This window comes from Gobio gobio, assembly GCF_949357685.1.
Source record: "Gobio gobio genome assembly, chromosome: 25".
Classification (NCBI taxonomy): Eukaryota; Metazoa; Chordata; class Actinopteri; order Cypriniformes; family Gobionidae; genus Gobio; species Gobio gobio.
In genome coordinates this window covers 15,557,412-15,578,276 of record NC_137121.1, presented here as the reverse complement: position 1 = coordinate 15,578,276, position 20,865 = coordinate 15,557,412, and the positions used below count along the sequence as shown (strand labels likewise).

The following is a 20,865-nucleotide window of genomic DNA, read 5'->3' as shown; positions in this document are numbered from 1 at the left end:
TGCTAAAATATGTCTGAAAAGAATTCAAAATCTTATTATAAAAATATACTACATTAAAATGCTAAAAACATAGTGCCATTTTTATTATAATAATAAGAAATGTACAGCCGTACAGTGGCACTGAAGAAAGTAGTAACATTTTAATTTACGCTATTAAATCTGCCGTACATCTAATATGATTTTTTTTTAACAAAAAATCAGCACATTCACATAAACTTCCTAAAATATTCGATGTTATTATTATAAAGAAATAACTATTGTAATAATAGTATTTATAATAAATCATATGACGATGGCTATTATATTATTTATTATATTATATATCCAAAACATACAAATTACATCATAATATTGATACTAATTTTCATTATTTGGGGTCTAAAAATTTTAATATAAGTTATATTTAAATATATTAATTACTATACAATATTATTATGATTATAACCAACTATAACAATAATGTATTATATTAAATATTAGATTACATCGTTAAACTATTGATGTACATTTATATTATTTGCTAAATATTGTATTAAATGTTGTAAATAAATATATTAATTACTATACACAGTAGTAACTGATTACATGTAATCTGTATTATGTAATCAGATTCCAAAAATGTAGTTGTTATTAGATTATAATACGTTTTAATATGCTCATAATCAGATTACAGTTACTTTTTATGGATTACATGATTATTATTCACACAATGGCGGTAAATTATTCATAATTTATTGATTCTCCCCAATTCTTCAGTTTACTCTTTTCAATGTACCGTGCTTTGACTATATTCACGAATTGCCATGCAAATAAATTTGTGATGCTTCTAAATTTGGGAACAAAAGCACCTCTTATTTACACCATGTACGAGAGGACTAATTAATGTATGTAAGTTACTGAACACTGCTGATACAGCTGTGAAACACTGTCTTCATTATATCCAGTGACCTTCACTAATTATTGATCTGGACAGGACAACCTGCAAAATGTAAAACCTAGAAAATGTTGAATGTGTAATGTCATTGCTGTTTTGTGAGTTTTGTATGATATTAATGCAGGGATTGCCAAACTTTTTGGCAGGCAACATTTGACCTAAAATATTTACTTGGAGATAATATAATTATAATGTATTAGTTACATTGTTACACTATTGATATACATTAATATCATTATTACCTGTTTTTTATATTTTCATATTATTTATATTTTATATTAATATTTCATATTAATTTCAGAAACTTCTTTACAAGTTCATTGACCATAATCTGAACCTTGTTTTATATAATTGTAGCCATTTGAAGAACTACCACGAGGGGGCGCGAAACACCAGAAAATGCAAACACGTTCATTCACGTGCGTTTCTTCGTCTTAAGTTTATGCTTATAAAACATGTAGACAGACTCCACAGGTAGCTCTCCACAGCTGGGATACCCGTGTAAATGATACTTATTTCCCATTCTTGCCATCTGCTTTCCTCAAAACACTTTAGTGCGTGATTTAGGTGTTTTACCAGTCGTATGCCATGAGCTGAAGTCATAATTTTACGATTATTTCCCACGAACATGGCGAACAACACACGAAAGAAACGTGACTGGGCTGGATCTTCAACGTGTGGACGAGCCAATAGGCGCTCGGAAGCCCGAGTCACTCATTCCGGTAATCCGTACACGTGTCATTCTGCTGCCCAATGGACGCGGGGAGGGGCGGAAAACTCATTGCGTCTACTCTGGCTGCTCCTCATCTCAAACTTCAGTGAGGGATAATGTGGACCCTGAGCGACTGAAATCGAGGGTTGTTTACGCTTCTGGACTACATTCGACTGCACTGGACCTTTAGGATGGAATAAAAGTGCAACTATGGTAGTGAATTCCGTGCATTGGTTTCGCAAAGGGCTGCGGCTTCATGATAATCCGGCTTTGCAGGAAGCGCTCAATGGCGCGGACACTGTACGCTGTGTTTATATTTTGGACCCGTGGTTTGCGGGGTCTGCCAACGTGGGACTCAACAGATGGAGGTCAGTGCCATTTATTTGAGTGGTTTGTAGTTATAGACAGATGTACACTGGGTTGTTGTAGTAGTGTTATTGTGAGGGTAGGTATGGTGGCGCGTAACTACGCAGCTCTTTTGCTCAGCCGCTGATATGTTTTGGCCCGAGTGTACATGGCAGCTGGTTTCTTAAATGTAATTGTGACCACTTGTTCGTATACTTTATTTAAGGACCAAAAAATTTTAACAATGGCGCTTTATTACCCTATTCTGTTATATAAACGTAAATTATTCACTCGCGTAAAGGCTGTTTGGTGCAGGTGAACGAACTTTACAAGTCAGCTGGACACCTCAGCTCAACTTATCTTAGTGTGCTATTTCTATTTAAAAGAACACGACAAAAGATTTTAACCTTTAATTGTATGAAATATATATAATTGTGGTGGTGCTGATACCATTTAGCTAAATGGAAGCTAACAGCTAGTCTTTGCACACGCCCACTTTGTTTTTATGTAACGTCTAAAATTACAATTTAATTATTGCGTCATTGAATGTGAGTGTCGGTGATGTAAATCGCAGGCGTTTTGTAGACAAAAATAATAACGTGCGTGGAGTGTAAAAAAGATTATAAATTCAATAGTGCGAGTCACGTGATTTTCACGTGTGTTGTCCATACATGCTGAGAGATGTGTTGTGTGAATGAATAACCCGGCAGTTAAAATATTTTAATACAATGCAAACCAGTCAATATCATTTCAGTAATATAATTTTATTATTAACGACAGTTTGAGTATGCACACATCCATTTTTTTGCCTTATGTAATAATAATAATAAACATGGTGCATGCTGAATCAGACAGTAAGAGTTTTATCAAATGTTTTAGTTAAAATATTGTTATTGGTAGTAGTGGGGATTTTGATTAATCACAATTGAATCCATTCCAATGCCTATTTTAAAACAGACGAGGCCTTGAATAGTCTGTTAGGAGTATTTATAAAATACAAGAGATTAATGGTATTTTTGTGCCCAGATATAATCATCCAATGCAGTTTCATTGAAGATTTGCATCAGTGCAGGATGCTATTAATATATATTTGCCTCAGATATTGACTAAAATGTTTATTTCTTTTTTGACTTTGGTGTTATATCAAGAATGCTTTTTTTTTATTTAAAAAGCTAAAATAACTGATGACTTTAGCTAGTTTTGTATCACTTCTACTGAAACTAGCACTGCTTGCAGGGTCACAGCATATTAATACATAGTTTTGTAAATAATATTTCACATTTTCTCTCCTGCAGATTTTTACTGGAGTCTTTAGAGGATTTAGACACAAGTTTGAGGAAACTGAATTCAAGGCTTTTTGTGGTGCGGGGACAGCCAACGGACGTCTTTCCAAGAGTCTTCAAGGTCCGTATTTGTCTCGAGTCATTTTGTCTTGTATCTTTTTGTCTCACTTTAGCTTTTACTCTCTAAACATTAATGTCTGATAACTTGAAACATGTAAAATACTGGTGCATAATGCAATCCTGAGTTCTTGGAATGGCCAAGTTGTGTTTGATAACAGAATGTTGTATATTTTAACATCAGCTTATTTAATTTGAATATATTCACAGTAATGTTAGTAATCGGTTATCATTAGTAGGGGCTTTTGCTACTGATGCCTTATTTCAGAAGATAATACTACACTTTTTTTTGCCAGCAGCCCTGTTTTGTTAACGGCTAAAATTACAATTTCATTATTGCGTCATTGAATGTGAGTGTCGGTGATGTCAATCGCGCATTTTGTAGACAAAAATAATAACGTGCGTGGAGAGTAAAAAAGATTCTAAATGCAATAGTGCGAGTCACGTGATTTTCATGTGTGTTGTCCATACATGCTGAGAGATGTGTTGTGTGAATGAATAACCCGGCAGTTAAAATATTTTAATACAATGCAAACCAGTCAATATCATTTCAGTAATAACACCAGTAATATAATTTTATTATTAACGACAGTTTGAGTATGCAAACATCAATTTTTTTGGCTTATGTAGTAATAATAATAAACATGGTGCATGCTGAATCAGACAGTAAGAGTTTTATCAAATGTTTTAGTTAAAAGACTGCTTTATTTTTTTTATCACCAATAACAAGCTTGGACACTGATTTAAAACATTGCCAAATATCAATCTCTGGGTAATAAGTTTAGCAAACATTAGCTCATGGCTGGTTGCTATGGCTACATAATATATACAGTACGCTTAGTCAACTGGGCAGAGCGTAGATGAAGCAGTGGGTGTTGTGACTGCTTCTCCTGTAGTGAAACATCCTCCAGGTAATGGATTCGTCAAAATTATGTTCATTTTCAGTGTTGCCCATTTGGTACAGGGCATAATGGAAGGATGGAATATGATAAGGACGTTGTTGAGTGGAAGTCTCAGTTTAAGTTTGAGATGGACTTTGTGTTGCTTTGTGTCTTGAAGTTATTTCTTATGTGTTTTAGGTTGTTACTAGGTGGTATAATATTTTTTTATTATCATTTTGTTTGGGGTGGTAACTTGGTATGATAATTACAGTTTAATATTAAAATATTACAAATACACTACCATTCAAAAGATATAAAATATTTTTTGAAAGAAGTCTCTTCTGCTCACCAAGGCTGCATTCATTTGATCTAAAACACAGTAAAATAGTGATATTGTGAAATATTATTTAAATTTAATATGACTATTTTCTGAATATATTTTAAAATGTAATTTATTCCAGTGATGCAAAGCTGTATTTTCAGCATCATTACTCCAGTCTTCAGTGTCACATGATCCTTCAGAAATCATTTTAATATGATGATTTGCTGCTCAAAAAACATTATTCTCATTATTATCAATGTTGATTAAAAAACAACAACAGTTCTGCTGTTTAATATTTTTGTGGAAACTGAATTTTTCATGAATCATTGATGAATTGAAAGTATAGTCGAAAAAGAAAGTTGAAAAGCACAGTATTTTTTAAATGGAAATGGTTTGTATTTACAATTGGTTATTGTATGTTTTACTGTCATATTTGATCAATGTCATGCATCTTTGCTGAATAACAAAAAAAAAATGAATTTCTTTAAGTAATAAAATTTTATAGAACCCAAAACTTTGAACACTAAACATCAATGTTTTACTGTTATTGAAAGTGTATTATTTATTTATTGTAAAGGGTTTTTTCCATTCAGTGTCAAGTTCTCTCACATAATTTTACACTTTAATCTGGGAAGTCCTAGGAAGTTCAACTAATTTTCAGCCAATATAATCAAAGCTGTTGGTGTTAAAGTCCAATTTCATGGAAATCCAAATCCTTATTGTCCTTTTTCCACAGTAATCAAAATATTCGTTGCTTGAAAGGTGTGGGAAGCATGAGTAATATAAATGTTTATGAGCTATCCTTCCTAAGGCAAACATCACTTTACTATTGTGCATACTTGGCTTTAGGGGTCTATTAAAATCCATAACCTTAAGTATTATAGTTTGGCGCCTCCCACAGCTCCTAAATTTCTCATTTAGACGCTCCAGTAATTCCCTATTCAGTCAAACATCCACTTCTTGTAACCCTGATTGATTTACACCAGCATCTTAAGGTAGTTTATGAAAGATCTCATTTCTCTCTCTCTCTCTCTCTCTCTCTCTCTCTCTCTCTCTCTCTCTCTCTCTCTCTCTCTCTCTCTCTCTCTCTCTCTCTCTCTCTCTCTCTCTCTCTCTCTCTCTCTCTCTCTCTCTCTCTCTCTCTCTCGAGCACGGCAGTGCATCATTCAGACATTGTCAAGTGGGTTGTACGATCCCTTTGGCAGGTTAATAATGCTGTTTATGCAAGGGGGTGAGGGCACCAGCACATCATCCCTTCAAAATGAGCTTGTATAACCAAGATGTCACAGAAGGAGCTGCAGTTTACTTCTTCCCAACAACTAAAGAGCTGTGTGTGAAGATTACATTGACATTACTAGTAATGGCTCACCTTTTTAGGCCTTATTTGGTAATAAAACACCAAATGATTATATCACCAGATGTACTTGATGTCAAAAGAAGCAGCTGGTTAATGATCATTAATGACATCATTGACCTCGTTTTTATATAACACTTTTTTATTTTTGCATGGCTACTAGAAATGTAATGTGTTAACATACTACATGTTGATGTTGTATTTATTTTGACCATTTGTGTCATTCTTTAACATATATATCTGATATCTGTCTCTTTCAGGAGTGGAATGTCACACGTCTCACGTTTGAATATGACTCCGAGCCTTATGGGAAAGAAAGAGATGCAGCCATCATTAAAATGGCGCATGAATACGGTGTGGAAACCGTGGTACGAAACACTCACACGCTCTACAGTCCAGACAGGTGGGTGATGAACTGCACTCTTATTCCTTCACAGACTTATTAATAAAGTTTGGTTTTGTCAAGAAATTCATTTATATGTCAGAATATTAAATTCACTCAAGTATGTCCATTTTTAATGGGTAGGGTATTTTATAATGATTTTATGAGCTTGTTTTACTAGCTTGTATTATAATACATTTATAAAATGTAATTTATTCCTGTGATGGCATTACTCCAGTCTTCAGTGTCACATGATCCTTTAGAAATCATTCTAATTTGCTGCTCAAGAAACATTTCTTATTGCTGTCAATGTTAAAAACTGTTGTGGAAATAGTGATGATACATTTTCTGGATTCTTTGATGAATAGAAAGTTCAAAATATTTTTTTTCAAACAAATAATTTGTAACATTATAGAAATGTCTTTACTGTCACTTTTGATCAGTTTAATGTGTCCTTGCTTGAATAGTATTCATTTCTTTAAAAACGGCCACAATTTTTTGACTCGCATCTGACACAGATTGGAATTTGTTGCACACATGTAAACGCAAAAATACGCACGAGATCTGCTTTTTTTGCATCTGATCTGAGCCACAATGTGGTTTTAAATCAGATACATATCCGGTATCTGGACATGTGACTTACATCTAAACACGAATATCTGATTTCCCCTTTGAATTCCAAGCCACCACAAGGCGAGGGCGACACGTTTGCCCACAATCACTTTTTTTTTGGGGGGGGGGGGGGGGGGGGTTTATTGTAAACACAGATATCCGATACCAGTCGTGTCTAAAGTGAATGTAAACAGGCGTGCCAAAAAATCGGATATGATTAAAAAAATCTGATCTGTGCATTATGAGCCATGGTGAGAGTGCATTGATGTCATGTCACGCATACAATAATTTTTACAAATCTTTTTTTGGTGTAGTTTTTCAAAAATGAAATGTTTGTTTTATCTCTTGAAATTTGATGCATAATTATATTCTTAAAGCTTTCAATTCTAAGTTCAGTCGAATAAAAACGATGTACGCTCATATTGCCCTCACAGACTTGATAAGCATGGTATTGTGAGGTAAAATACTGCAATCTTTTGAAATGTCAATTGATTTTTTTTGCTGCACCACCCTAATATTAACAAAAGTGTAGCAAAATGAATGATCTAAGCAAACAGCATTGTGAGACATTCCTTATCATCAACACAGTGCTCCAAACTCACTCAAGTCTCATTTGCCATCATAGAGAATCTATACATTATTCTGAAGTAAATGTGGCAATGGGTTTTGACACGACACCTATATTTCTCATCTTCTCAAACATTTGCATACCGTTTTAGCTTGTTAATGATCAGCCGTTATATAAGAGTTATTGGAGAAACTAATCTACATTTCATTACCACTTCCTATTAGGGCAGTAATTATTTGATATTATATCATTTCAGAACTTCATATTTTATTCATTACTCAAGCACCTTTCACCCATCAGACTAGCCAAACATTGTGTACTACTTTCTTTCTTTTTTTCTGCATTATTTTACTGAAATATGCATGAATATTTTAGTTTACTCATTTAACTTATTATGAGTGAAAAACATCTCAATCATGTGATGTGGAGATTGGTTTGGTTTGCAATGTATTAGGGATGCAAATAATCAGTATCGGTCGATAAAAGCAATTATTTTCATTGTCGGCCATCTGTCTATTGTTTGAAAACAGCCGATGATCAGTTATATCAATCAAAAGGGTGTGGAAAAATGTGGCAGACTGCAACTCATACTGTGTGTGAAGAAAATCTCTTTTGTGTTGAATTTAAAACTGAAAGCCATAACGCATTAAAAGTAAAAAAAAGCGACGTTAAAGCAAGCTATATTTGACCCATAGTTCAAGCTAGGGTTGCCAAGGCTGCAGTTTTTCCCTACAAATCATACATTATTGGTAGTGCGCCTCCCATCCAATAATTGCAAAGAGCTTTGTGCTTTATCACTTCTGATAAGAAACAAAGTCTCAGCTTACAAGATCTTTCCATTTTTATTATGAAATTCAAACAATAAATGGAGTGTAGGGGACAGGTGTGTGTGTGTCAATGCGTCGTCAGAAAGAATCAACTGGTCAAAATAACGAAAAAAGTGTTTTGCCATGTTTTCAGACGTCGAATAATGCAAAGAAAACTAATTTATATTAATTTTTAAACAACACAATGCTAACTTTGGAAATCAGGGTCTTCCTAAGTCTCCTATCACAGCTTTCATGCATCTTGGCATGATCCCTATCAGCCAGTCACGTTGCTTTTGGCCGACTTTATGCCACTCCTGGTGCACAAATTCAAGCAGCTTGGCTTTATAATGGCTGGTGACCCTCTTGCTTACATTCCCGAGGTTTTCAATGGAGTTCAGGGCTGGAGATTGTGATGGCCATGACAGGGTCTTGGATTGGAGTATAGTCTTACACGAGAAAAAAAAATATTTTTTTAGAGTTGTCAGAGCAGAAAGAAGCATTTTTTTTCTTCAGCATAACCTTGGTTTGAGTCACGCGTCCTTCACAAAGACAGATCTGCCTGTTTCTGATCTTCTCTGATGAGTCCAGTTTTAGCTTTGCCCAACACCTGGTCCTCTAATAGTTAGACAGAGGCCTGAAGAGGTCTACAACCCACAGCCTCTCGCAACCACTGTATTATTTGGTGGAGTATTGGGGATGATCTGGTGGTTCTTCAGTAAGGCTAAAATCAGGCAGATATGCGTCTTTGCGAAGTTATGCCATAACTCAAGCCATGTACAATATTATCCTGAAAGAAAAATTCCTTCCACCTGCTCTGACAATGCTCTCCAACTCGAAGGATTGGTTTTTCGTGCAGGACAATGCTCCAATCAATGTGTGGATTGAGGACCACCAGATTAAGACCCTGTCATGGTCATCACCACTGAAAACCTCTGCAACGTAAGCAAGAGGGTCACCAGCCATTAAATAAAGCCGAGCTGCTTGAATTTTTTCACCAGGAGTGGCTTGAACTCACCCAACAGCAATGGGACTGGCTGATGGGGATCATACCAAGATGCATGAAAGCTGTGATTGGAAATCAGGGTTATTCCACCAAATATTGATTTCTGAACTTAGTTAAAACGTTGTGGTGTTTAAAAATGTATATTAACTTTTCTTTGCATTATTTGAGGTCTGAAAACACTGCATATTTTTAATTTTTTTGGACCAGTTGTCATTTTCTGCAAATAAATGCTCTAAATGACTTTATTTGAAATTTGGAAGAAATGCTGTCAGTAGTTTGTAGAAGAAAAAATAAATGTAAAAAAAAAAAATTGGCCAGAGGGGAAAACCTGCTTGATTAGTGCTTGTCATGGGGCAACATTCCCTAATCATTGACTAGATTACTCCGTAAACTTTGCCAGCACTTAATGTGATTCACATTATGTGACATAACAATGAACTTTGCGGTACTGTGACTCCAGCCTGAACTTGTGTTTATGTGCAACTCGCATTCTCTCTCTCTTATGTCTTTCCTGAGAGTATTACCAAACATGAGAGAATGGCTCTCCCCTTCTCAGATTATTGTGACTACTCCTGATGTGTAATGTAAAACAAGTGGCCTTTTGCGTAGGTTACATAAATGGGATTATACACCCAAAAATCTATCTCTCATTCAGAGGGAAAGGGAGTGAGCTTGCATGCGTGTGTGACTGCATGTGCTGGTGTGCGTGTGACGTCCATCTCTAGTACAAACAGAAGAAATGAGACTCGCTGCTGCCATCTGGTGATTGAAAGCGGCCCTGACGGTCACACTGAGAAACATGTGCTGTGTGTGGGAGGGTGAAATAGCTCAGCATGCAAGTCACCACTGCAAACATGTGCGAGCCGAGCGCCGGGCTTTTACTAGCGAACACGCGGGTGCCCCCTGATTCTGCACCGTACCGAGAGAACCGGCCAATGGCAGGGCTCCACCCCTGACGGATATAGACAGTTGTATAAGATCAGGACTATAAATAAGGGACAGGCTGTTAATGTGTTAAGACTGTTGTTTCTCGTTTAGAGGAGACATTGAGACTCTTAGCTCTTTTCAGAACAAGCCAGGGACATCTGTGCTTGCATTTAGAGAATGTGGGGAAGTGTGTTCCTTGTCTGAACAGTGGAAACACTGCCAGGCAATCTTTCCTCGTTGATGGAAAATGACTTTACTTTAGTGACCTTGTTTCCTAAATAGTGACCTTGTTTCCTTTTTGGAGTGCCACCTCAGGTTGTTTGAAACCGATTGGTGTTGTAGAATGAACTAGAAGTGAAATGGCCTACAAACAAGCATGGTTGTGTTAACATCAATCAGAGCAACAAGGTTTTTTGTTGTTGTACTGATCCCACTACATTAAGTATTTTTTAAATAATTTCTATTTAATTTACACTTATGTTCAAAAGTTTGAGGTTGGTAACATTGTTTTAATGTTTTTGAAAAGTCACTTATGCTCACCAAGGCTGAATTTATTTGATCAAAAATACTAATATATTGTCAAATGTAATCTATTCCTATGATGGCAAAGCTCATTATTACAGAATTATGATCCTTCAGAAATCATTTTTATATGCTGATTTGCATTTTTGCTTATTCTGATTTTTGTGGAAAACATGAAATGTGTCCTTATTTTTCTGTCATTTTTGTTGTTGTAGTTGTGATACACAAATGTAAAACATAGGGCCTGTGACATCACTATCAATTGGCACAAAACACTTTCTAACATTTATTGTTGAGCCTTGAAAATGAACTCATGACGCCTTTTGAAAAAGATTTATTTCTACACAAACGTTTGACAGTCTTTCAACAAGATCAAATCAAACCAGTTCAACGCAAAGACATTTTTCTTTCTAAGTTCTATTAATATTCGACCTTAGAGAGAAAATAGCTGCTTTTAGACAGTGAAATCATAGACATGTTTTTGCTTTTTCCTCAGGATCATAGAAATGAACAACCACAGCCCCCCTCTCACTTTCAAGAGGTTTCAAGCCATTGTGAACCGACTTGAACTTCCCAGGAAACCGTTGCCGACCATCACTCAAGAGCAGATGGCCAGGTGTCGGACGCAGATCTCGGACAACCATGACGAACGCTATGGCGTGCCCTCTCTCGAGGAGCTGGGTTTTAAGACTCATGGTGACAGCTCACATGTATGGAAGGGTGGCGAGACAGAAGCCATGGAAAGATTAAATAAACACTTAGACAGAAAGGTGAGACATGGAGATACATCATGAAGTGACTGACTGATGAGAGAGAAATGCAGTTGTTTTTTCCAGTGTATTTCTAGAAATTAATAAATGTATATCTTTTAAAAATGACTAATTTAAGTTTTTATGTTCTTTGTTTTATTTTAATTTCATCTTTTTGTTTTGATGCAGGCCTGGGTAGCGAATTTCGAGAGGCCTAGAATAACTGCTCAGTCACTGTTTGCAAGCCCAACTGGACTTAGTCCTTACCTACGATTCGGCTGTCTGTCATGTCGCGTTTTTTACTACAATCTGCAGGAACTCTATATAAAGGTAATTAATTGTTATTTTATGGCATTGTTGGTAGTCATCTAGACTAGAAGTGCAAGATTAATACAGAGTGGAAGGTGGCATATAAATTATGAAAGTGGAAGTTCAATTTGAATAACTACATTCGCTCATAGATGCATTTATCTTAAATAATAGAGGGCCCCAGAATCAAGCCTTGGGGGACACCACAAGAAAACCTGTATTAAATATATACTACCAGCTAAAGTTTTAGCCACACTTGACTGAATTTATATTTCTCATAATCTTAAAAAAAAAAAACTTTTATTCTAAAGGCTGATGCTGAAATGTTTGAATTTAATTGTAAAGTTGTCTAAATTTTAATTTCATTAAAAAAAAAACTATTTAAATGGATGAGATAGTGACACTAAAGCAGCCATCTAGTGCCCAGCATACATGGGAGCTCCTTCATTACTCATGAAAAAGTATCCAAGCTGGATACCTCATGAAGTTAGTTTTGTGGTATTTATTTAGAATGCAGCAATAATAAAGTATGAGAATTATTTATTGGTGTGTCCTTTTGAGTATGTACGTATGTATGGTTATAAAAGACATACTGTAAAACTACTGCAGCATAGTAAAAATATTTTGCAATCATTTTCATGACCTCTTGCACTTTTCCAGCTGCGGAGACGTTCCAGTCCACCGCTCTCGCTCTTCGGCCAGCTCCTGTGGCGAGAGTTTTTCTACACAGCGGGCACCAACAACCCCAACTTTGACCATATGGAGGGAAACCCCATCTGCGTGCAGATTCCCTGGGACCACAACCCCGAGGCGCTGGCTAAATGGGCTGAAGGTCGGACGGGGTTCCCTTGGATCGATGCTATCATGACCCAGCTAAGACAGGAGGGCTGGATCCACCACCTGGCCCGGCATGCCGTAGCCTGTTTCCTCACTCGAGGAGACCTGTGGATCAGCTGGGAAAGCGGAATGAAAGTAAATAAGATGGTGCAACTTCCCCTTTCTTCCTTTTTATTCTTTTTCTCTTTTAATCTCTCTCTTTCTTTCTTTCTTTATTTCAGGTGTTTGAGGAGCTGTTGTTGGATGCCGATTGGAGCGTGAACGCGGGCAGCTGGATGTGGCTCTCCTGCAGTGCATTCTTCCAGCAGTTCTTTCACTGTTACTGTCCCGTCGGCTTTGGCCGCAGGACAGATCCCAGCGGAGACTACATCAGGTACACAAACCAACCCTGAACCACACCTAAACCACTGTCAGACAGCACATGTTACATAACTGGCAGTAGGGATGTGATGGTGAGGAATTTTTTCCATTGGTTAATCGACACGTGACAACACCTGTAATACCGGTATCACTCGGGTGGTTTGGAGTTTTTCCCTCTTTTCCAACTCATTTTTAAATCGCTTATGAATGCCCATGCGGCCATGCACATTTTGCTTTCGATTTCGTGGCAATTTGGGGACGGCTTGCTTGAATGGTGGGTTCATTATTATTCTTAATGAAAAACCCCAACAACAAAACAGTACAATGACAAACTTGCTTGTATTACTTCCCTTTTAGCATTGACTTTAAAGGGTCATGAAACCCTAAAACACAATTTTTGAGATTTTAACAGATATGTTTCTCTCCTGCTCCAAACATGAACCAGCATCGTGTATGTCCACATATTTCATCATGTTTTCAAATGAAATATACACCGATCTGGAATAACATTAATAAAAGTGAATAACACCTATTATCTCTTCATCACGGCACCTGTTAGTGGGTGGGATATATCAGGCATTAAGTCAACATTTTTGTCCTCAAAGTTGATTTGTTAGAAGTAGTTTTTTTTTTTCTCCACTCATATTTTTATATTCATTTGGGTGTGTTGCAGGTCTGTGTTTTATTGGTGGTTTTCTCCTTTCTTCCCACCCTCTACACTCCCACTTTTTCATAGCTTTTTGAGTCTTTTCCAAAGCTGAATGACACTTTAAATCCCAAATATTGCTAAATAGGTGCTTTTGCATTTCGCTTTGATACCAAATCTTCCGTCATTGTTTTGTTACATGATAAATGAAATCAGACTCCTGCTGCTGATCTGTGTTGCTATTTTCGTTCATTTTCGTTCATTGTTCAGTTTTTAAAATTGTAGCGTCTGAACTAAATTATTTTTATCACTATGCAAGTGATGTAATTGGTGTGCGGCTGAACAAGGTGTAACACCGGTAACATTGACTATCTCAGCAAACCTAACTGGCAAATGTTATGTATTTTGAGTTTTGTAGATTTGTTGTTGCATAAAGGCTTATATAAACTGCCACAGGTTCAGATCCCTCCACTGTGCATATTCAAAGGAGCTGCTGTGACATTGTGAAGCCTTCTAAATTAAGAATTTCACAAGAATACCTTGGAAAATAACAAGCTGTGTCAAATTTAGGGACACACAAGATATTTGTTTGCCATAACAAATACAAAGAAATTATGAAATGCTTTGTATACTAATAATGTAATTTGTAATAAAAATGTATATAAAAAAAATAATTATATATTGCTGTTATTTGTAAATGTCTGTTATAAAACCATCTTATATATTCTCACATGCAGGAGGTACATCCCTAAGTTAAAAGACTATCCTAACCGCTACATCTACGAGCCATGGAACGCTCCAGAATCGGTGCAGAAAGCGGCCAACTGCATTGTGGGTGTGGACTATCCTAAACCTATGATCAATCATGCCGAGAGCAGCCGGCTTAACATCGAACGAATGAAACAAGTTTACCAGCAGCTGTCACACTACAGAGGCCTTAGTGAGTAACACACTGGATCTATCAAACACAATGTAAGGTTTATTACAGCCCTCTAATGGAGGAAGTAGGAAATTACAGCATTTTGTCACCAGCTAAAAGATTTTTCTGATGATATTGAGAGCTTGTGTAAGGGGTTATTTAAGCGGTAACTGCAGTACAGTAATTTACTGTAATTCCTCACTAAATTTCTTTGTCCCAGTAGCTCAAAGTGCAGTTTTTTTTAGACACAAAGGAGTTTATAGATCATTTTGCTCTTGCAGTAGAGGTAAATGCAACTTTAAAACCAAATGCATGTTAGGAGCTTGGAGTGACATGTCAAATGTCCTTAACCACAAGTTAAGGTCAGGATCACACAAAAAGGGAAAATTAAGCAACCGAGCCAAATCTCTGTGCAAAGGCCCTTGTACAAGACCATTAGTGATTTATGCATATAATGGAAAAAATAATTTTTGCAATTTATGATCGCTTGTGATCCTGGGTCACATTGATTTTGAACCTTAAAGTGATACTCCTTAGACTGCATGGAGATCTGATCATGCCTACCCACACAATATGGAAAATGGTACATTTGCAGAGGTTGCATTAGCTCAAGATTGTCATTTATTGAATTTTAAATGCATGCAAATGATTCAAATCAAAAAGTTTTCAAAACTCACATTTTTACAGATAAAACCTATATCTGCTAATTTTAAGATTAAAAGAACTCTTGCCACAGAAGTCTTTGATTTCAACGTGTCAGATAGTTAATTATGTATAGTTCCAGCATTTTACTAAAGGATAAAATAAGGTATGTCAGTAAATTTACAACCCAGTCAATTAAAGTGATGGATAATGATTATATCTGTATTATATTTATTGTGCAGTTCTGGATGATGACTTGATCAGCATTTACAAAAAATTGTAACAAGGCTCTTTTTTCTGCTTTTTTTGTGACAGGTTTGCTCGCCTCAGTCCCTACGATCCAGGAAGAGGCGGAGCCTCCAATGTCAGATGACTCTCAGGCCAGCAGCAGCACTGCTGGTGAGACGCGTCAAACATCATTCTTACAGGATTCACTGTGCAGCTTTCTTTTCTCTCAGCTAGGCGTTGTGTTTCTCTGTAAAGCGAAATGTGACTCTACACTTCCTGATCGCACAGAAAAATGTTTACCAAGCCAAAGAAGCAGACTTCACCCTTATTGTTAATAAACTAATCGTACTATTGCTACTTTGACTAGATAAACAATTCGTCTTGTCAGGACAGTTCTTTTGCTGAAGCGGCGTTGTGTTTATTCTACAGGTCAAACCTCCACTCCCATCCCTCAACCATCAACCCCACCCAACTCAGAGCCCTCCAGCCCAACAGCAGCTGCCCCCGGCACCCACATCCAGAGGAAGAGGGTTCGACCCTCTGAGTTCATGAGCAAACAGAAATCAAAAGTCAAGCACACCATCCAAGCCAAAGGAATCGAGCAGAAGATTGACGACAAGCAGTGACCATAGGTACAGGCCACACCCACAGTGTTTGTTCCGATTCCTTCCATATATATATATATATATATATATAGAATATATATCAAACACCTGAACAAGCTAGTCAAGATCTTCAGAATTACTAGTAAAGTTGCAGGTAGGGGAGTTCGATCATGGTTTGAGCTAAACTCTGCAGGACAGTGGCCTTCCAGGGCTGGATTTGAGGAACCCTGGTTAAAAAATTCAAACATCCACACAACCACAGGCAGGCTTAGTCACATAATTTTGTACTTGCAGTTTTTGTACCGATCCCTTACTATGTTTGTACCGATTCCCTAGAGCTGCATGTTTAATCGTAAAAGATTCAAACACCCTCTCAGGGTTAGTGCACACCGGTCGCATCATCCTGTACTCACATTCTCAAGTTCAAGTCGACAGTCCAAAACAGTGAATCTAATCACAATAAGGGTGTAACGATATTCAACCGAAAAACCGCAATGCACCCCCCATGGCACGAACCGTGACACTCTCATGTCATATCAGCCGTTATACTGCACTTGTAGCACACACTGTTCAATTACACGCGCTGTATATCACTTCATAAAGTGCAAGAGAAACTACGAGTATGCAATATATATGTTGTCAATTCATGTCATGAAATAAAAGTAAAGTACAAATAAATCACGTAACTGGTATGACGTGTGTTAGCTGAGAAGACATGCAGGTATGATGTTCATTCTATTCATAAGGTTTCATTAACAGTTCATGACGTATGGTGTATTCGCCATGGTAACTGTTGTTTCCCCCAAAATGCCACTTTATTTTGTATATTTTTAAGTTGGTGCCTACTTTATTGTAGGTGGCTGCTTTATTGTATTAACAAAAACTGCTATTCAATAGCTTTACCTTATAGGCCTATTTATTTATCAGTATTAGTCATATTAATACAATTTATGTGTTTAAGTAGGCTAAAGTGGGACATTACTCTGTGTGTGTGTGTGTGTGTGTGTGTGTGTGTGTGTGTGTGTGTGTGTGTGTGTGTGTGTGTGTGTGTGTGTGTGTGTGTGTGTGTGTGTGTGTGTGTGTGTGTGTGTGTGTGTGTGTGTGTGTGTGTGTGTGTGTGTGTGTGTGTGTGTGTGTGTGTGTGTGTGTCTGTGTGTGTCTGTGTGTGGCTGTGTGTGGCTGTGTGTGGCTGTGTGTGGCTTGTTTAAAAAAAAAAAAAAAAAAACTTTGAACCCAGAACCCTGCCCCCACAGCAAACCGAACCGTGAACAAAGTCGTGTCAATAAGTTTGAAGTAAGGTATTTGAAAAAAGAGAGTGTGATTTATATATTATTTCTCTATATGAAGCACATTTATTCAAGCCAAAAAAACAAAACAGTTAATAAAAAAAATACACAATCTCCTAGGGTGAAGTATATTTATTCTAAATCGTATTTTAATGGAAAACTATGTAAGAGACGGCGTGATGCGGTGTGATTTTGAACAGCTGGAGTCGTAGTTGGGCGCCGCCGGTGTGTGCGATCATAGAAAACAATGTGTTCGGACTTTAAAGACATGGTGTTGCGCGGTGTTTCTATCAGTCTACCACCCTCTTTACCCTCTTATGTTTTGCTAATGTTTGATGCTCCCTTTAGCAGTTCTGATAAGCAATACCATGTGATAAAACACCATTTATGAATCATAACCCATCATTTGCTAACAGCTCCAGTTGAATGAATTTGAAGTTTGAGTGCATTTGAAGTGTGTGGGAGCTATTTCATAAACCCACTTTATTTCTTTTTCGGTTTATTATGTTGAATCCCACAACTGTGGATTAAGTATATTCAGCAGAGAGCAAAACCAACCAGCCGACAGTGATGATGATCATGAATTATATTTCTGCCTTCTGCAGGTTGAGACTTCATTTGCAGTCCATGTCTAAAGGGAGTCGGACTCGGAGGAGTCTACCTCCCCGAACCATCCATCAGACAGAAACGGCTGGAGAAAAGGGTGAAATGGTGCCACCTTTTGCAGAAGAACAGAAACGCCACTAATACAATACAACAAAAGATTTAACGCTGCAGTTCCGTCAAGGTGTGTTATACTGTAGATCCAGGGCTTCTTTCCCACACATCCTTCATAAAAAGCTGCTTTTTACCTGCTAAACAAAACATGATTGTATGAAGATACAGATATGTTTTCAGATGTTTAGTGCACCCTGCATTGCGATCGGACAGAAATGTAATGGCTATTGCCGTCTACATTGACAGTTTAGGGTAATGAACAATTCGCCGAAATAAGTATTCATGAAAATATCTAGCCAAATTTTATGCAACTCTGGTTCAGGGTATGTAATAAAAATGATGTGGGAACATTTGATGATAAGGCCTACATTGTTCTGACCACATGAATTGAGAATTGTAGTTTTTGTATGAAGTCTGACATAGTTGAACTCTATAATTGCTTGCCAGCTACAAGCAACTAGTTCGCACAAGCAATGAAGAATTTTACTTCTTCGGTTTCTGTTTTGGTAATATCTCCCTATAAATATACGCTTTGTGTATGTAATGCAAACATTTCATTGCCACTGGCTGCACTAAAGTTTTAGTTTTATTTACAGAGGCATTCATTATAACGTTCGCAGGTTTTCTAACAGCTAACATCGTTTAATTGTACATTCCACTAAATGTGTTCGTTCACTATAATTTAACAATTTAAGATGTTCTCTTCGGCGATGTGGAACAGCTTTATTTATTTTTCCTCCCTTTTTTCTTTTTTGTATTGTATAAAAGAGTTTATTTTCATTAAAAGGCTGACGGGATTGTTAAGCTGTTGTTTGTAGGCTGTAATTTATTTAAGCCTTATCACTGCATGCTTCTGTCAGCGACAACGTTTCTGCGATATATTGCATCTACGATGTTTCACTGTAGACAACAATGTATCAAATAAATTTCTTGAATCTATTTGAAACTCATTTGACTTTGTTTTTCTTCAACCTGAAAACTTTATCATGATATTCATTTGTTTTACAAATATTAAAGAAATCTCATGCAGCTTGTTGAAGAGAGGTGTGTTTTTATAAGTGAGCCATTGAGACTTGTGTAAGGTTTTTTTTTTTTTTTTACTTGAGTCCGTATATAAACACCAAGAACACCCCATAGCAACATGCTTAAAAACACCCATAACATCCAAGCAACCATTTGGCAATGCTCTGTCAACCACCCACAACACCCCTAGCATAGTGATGGAAACACCTGTACAGTTTTGAGAAACATTGACTTCAATCACCACTAGAGGGCGTCATATGAACCTAATTTTCACGTTGTGTGTGTGTATATATATATATATATATATATATATATATATATATATATATATATATATATATATATATATATATATTTATTCTGCAAAGGCCTGCTCATTTGTATTAAGTGATTGAAATTGATCATATTTATGGTCATAGTCGTAAATGTGTTCATTTATAAATGTTTCTAAATGTTCAGATGTCTCTTATGACCAGTGTTGGGGAGTAACTAGTTACATTTAACAGCGTTAAGTAATTTAATTACAAAATAAATGTAACCGTAATCAGTTACTGAGAAAAAAATTTGTAAATAAATTAGTTACACTACTAAATATTAACGATTACAAAGGTTGGTTACATCTGAATATTTTCTGTAAAAAGTTAGGATATGTTGAATAATTTTAATTTGTTGCTTTGCCTTTTTTTGATGTGCACGATCATCTGTCGTTTTTAAAGGCCGTTTAGTAAAGCGATGCTATTTTGATGATTTTGATTGGTTCTCTTGTTTGAATTTGGAGTGCTATTTTTTTTACTTTGCATAATTGTTTATATTTGCAGGTTAACCCTGCCTGGTTTTAATGTTTGAAAATGATTAACAGTTGAAAATATTTATTAGAAATTAAGAAAAGTAATCAAAATGTAATCAGTTACATTACTTTAATAAAGTAATTGAAGTCGTTACACTACTTCCTACATTTTAAATAAGGTAACTTGTAATCTGTAACCTATTACATTAAAGTAACTTTCCCAACACTGCTTTTGACTGTCCAACTGTTACACAAATTAATAGTAAAATTCCATCAAATTGAATTTAATAATTGAGTATGGATTGTTTCTGAATTAAATCTAATGATTATCACATTTGACTATGAATTAAATTGCGTAAATCTTTAAAAAAGCCATAATTTTTTTAAGTGAACATTTTTATATTTTAGTGTTTAGTTGTTTTTTTTTGTCATTTCTCTTAGTAACTTCTCTTTTTTTTGTTGTGTTTGTTTTTGTTTGGGGGGGGGTGTTCTGTTTATTGTTGTTGGGGTTTTTTTGTTCTCTTTTTGTCTTTTTTTGTGGTTCTCTTTTTTGTTTCTTTGCTGTGTTCTGGAGGGGGTTTTTTTCTCTTTTTTGCTCTATTTTTGGTTTTGGTGTTTTTCTTTTTGCTCTTTTTATGTTTGTTGTTTCTTTGTTTTAATAGCTTATCACCTAACCATTACATTGAACTATAGTCAAAGATACTTCATATCATATGTATTATAGCTATTGTTTTTCTGAATAAGTGAATAATTAAAATGACTATGATTGTTTTCCCATTGCTATTAAAACTGACATGCTCCATCAGTGGACGTCTGAGGGAACTGAACAGCATTCAGCAGTGTGCTGGTGTTGATCTCAGACTGGCATTGTAGTAATGCAATCTAGCTGCTGTATGCAGAGCTGATGTGATGTGAATGGCGTCCTGTGGGAGCTGCGCTAATGAGGGAAGAGCTCTCAGCTCCTGTCCAGGTCAGCTAATGTCTGC

General features: G+C 36.3%; 1 protein-coding gene across 1 annotated transcript; it reads left to right on the top strand.

Moving 5' to 3' along the window:
• Positions 1–1,679: 1,679 nt before the first annotated feature.
• cry2 (cryptochrome circadian regulator 2) lies at positions 1,680–19,097 on the top strand. Its single transcript, XM_079809989.1, has 11 exons — positions 1,680–2,014; positions 3,287–3,395; positions 6,209–6,351; positions 11,268–11,541; positions 11,710–11,850; positions 12,490–12,801; positions 12,888–13,039; positions 14,410–14,612; positions 15,549–15,632; positions 15,891–16,093; positions 17,958–19,097. Exons 1-10 carry the CDS (start codon positions 1,857–1,859, stop codon positions 16,085–16,087), a joined length of 1,773 nt encoding a protein of 590 aa, XP_079666115.1. The 5' UTR covers positions 1,680–1,856; the 3' UTR covers positions 16,088–16,093; positions 17,958–19,097.
• The last annotated feature ends 1,768 nt before the right edge of the window (positions 19,098–20,865 follow it).

Bases quoted from the DNA above. Each gene is read 5' to 3' on its own strand.
- cry2 (XM_079809989.1), top strand. From the start codon at position 1,857: ATGGTAGTGAATTCCGTGCATTGGTTTCGCAAAGGGCTGCGGCTTCAT. The intron at 11,851-12,489 runs GTAATTAATTGT...GCACTTTTCCAG, and splicing joins TGCAGGAACTCTATATAAAG to CTGCGGAGACGTTCCAGTCC. The intron at 12,802-12,887 runs GTAAATAAGATG...TCTTTATTTCAG, and splicing joins GCTGGGAAAGCGGAATGAAA to GTGTTTGAGGAGCTGTTGTT.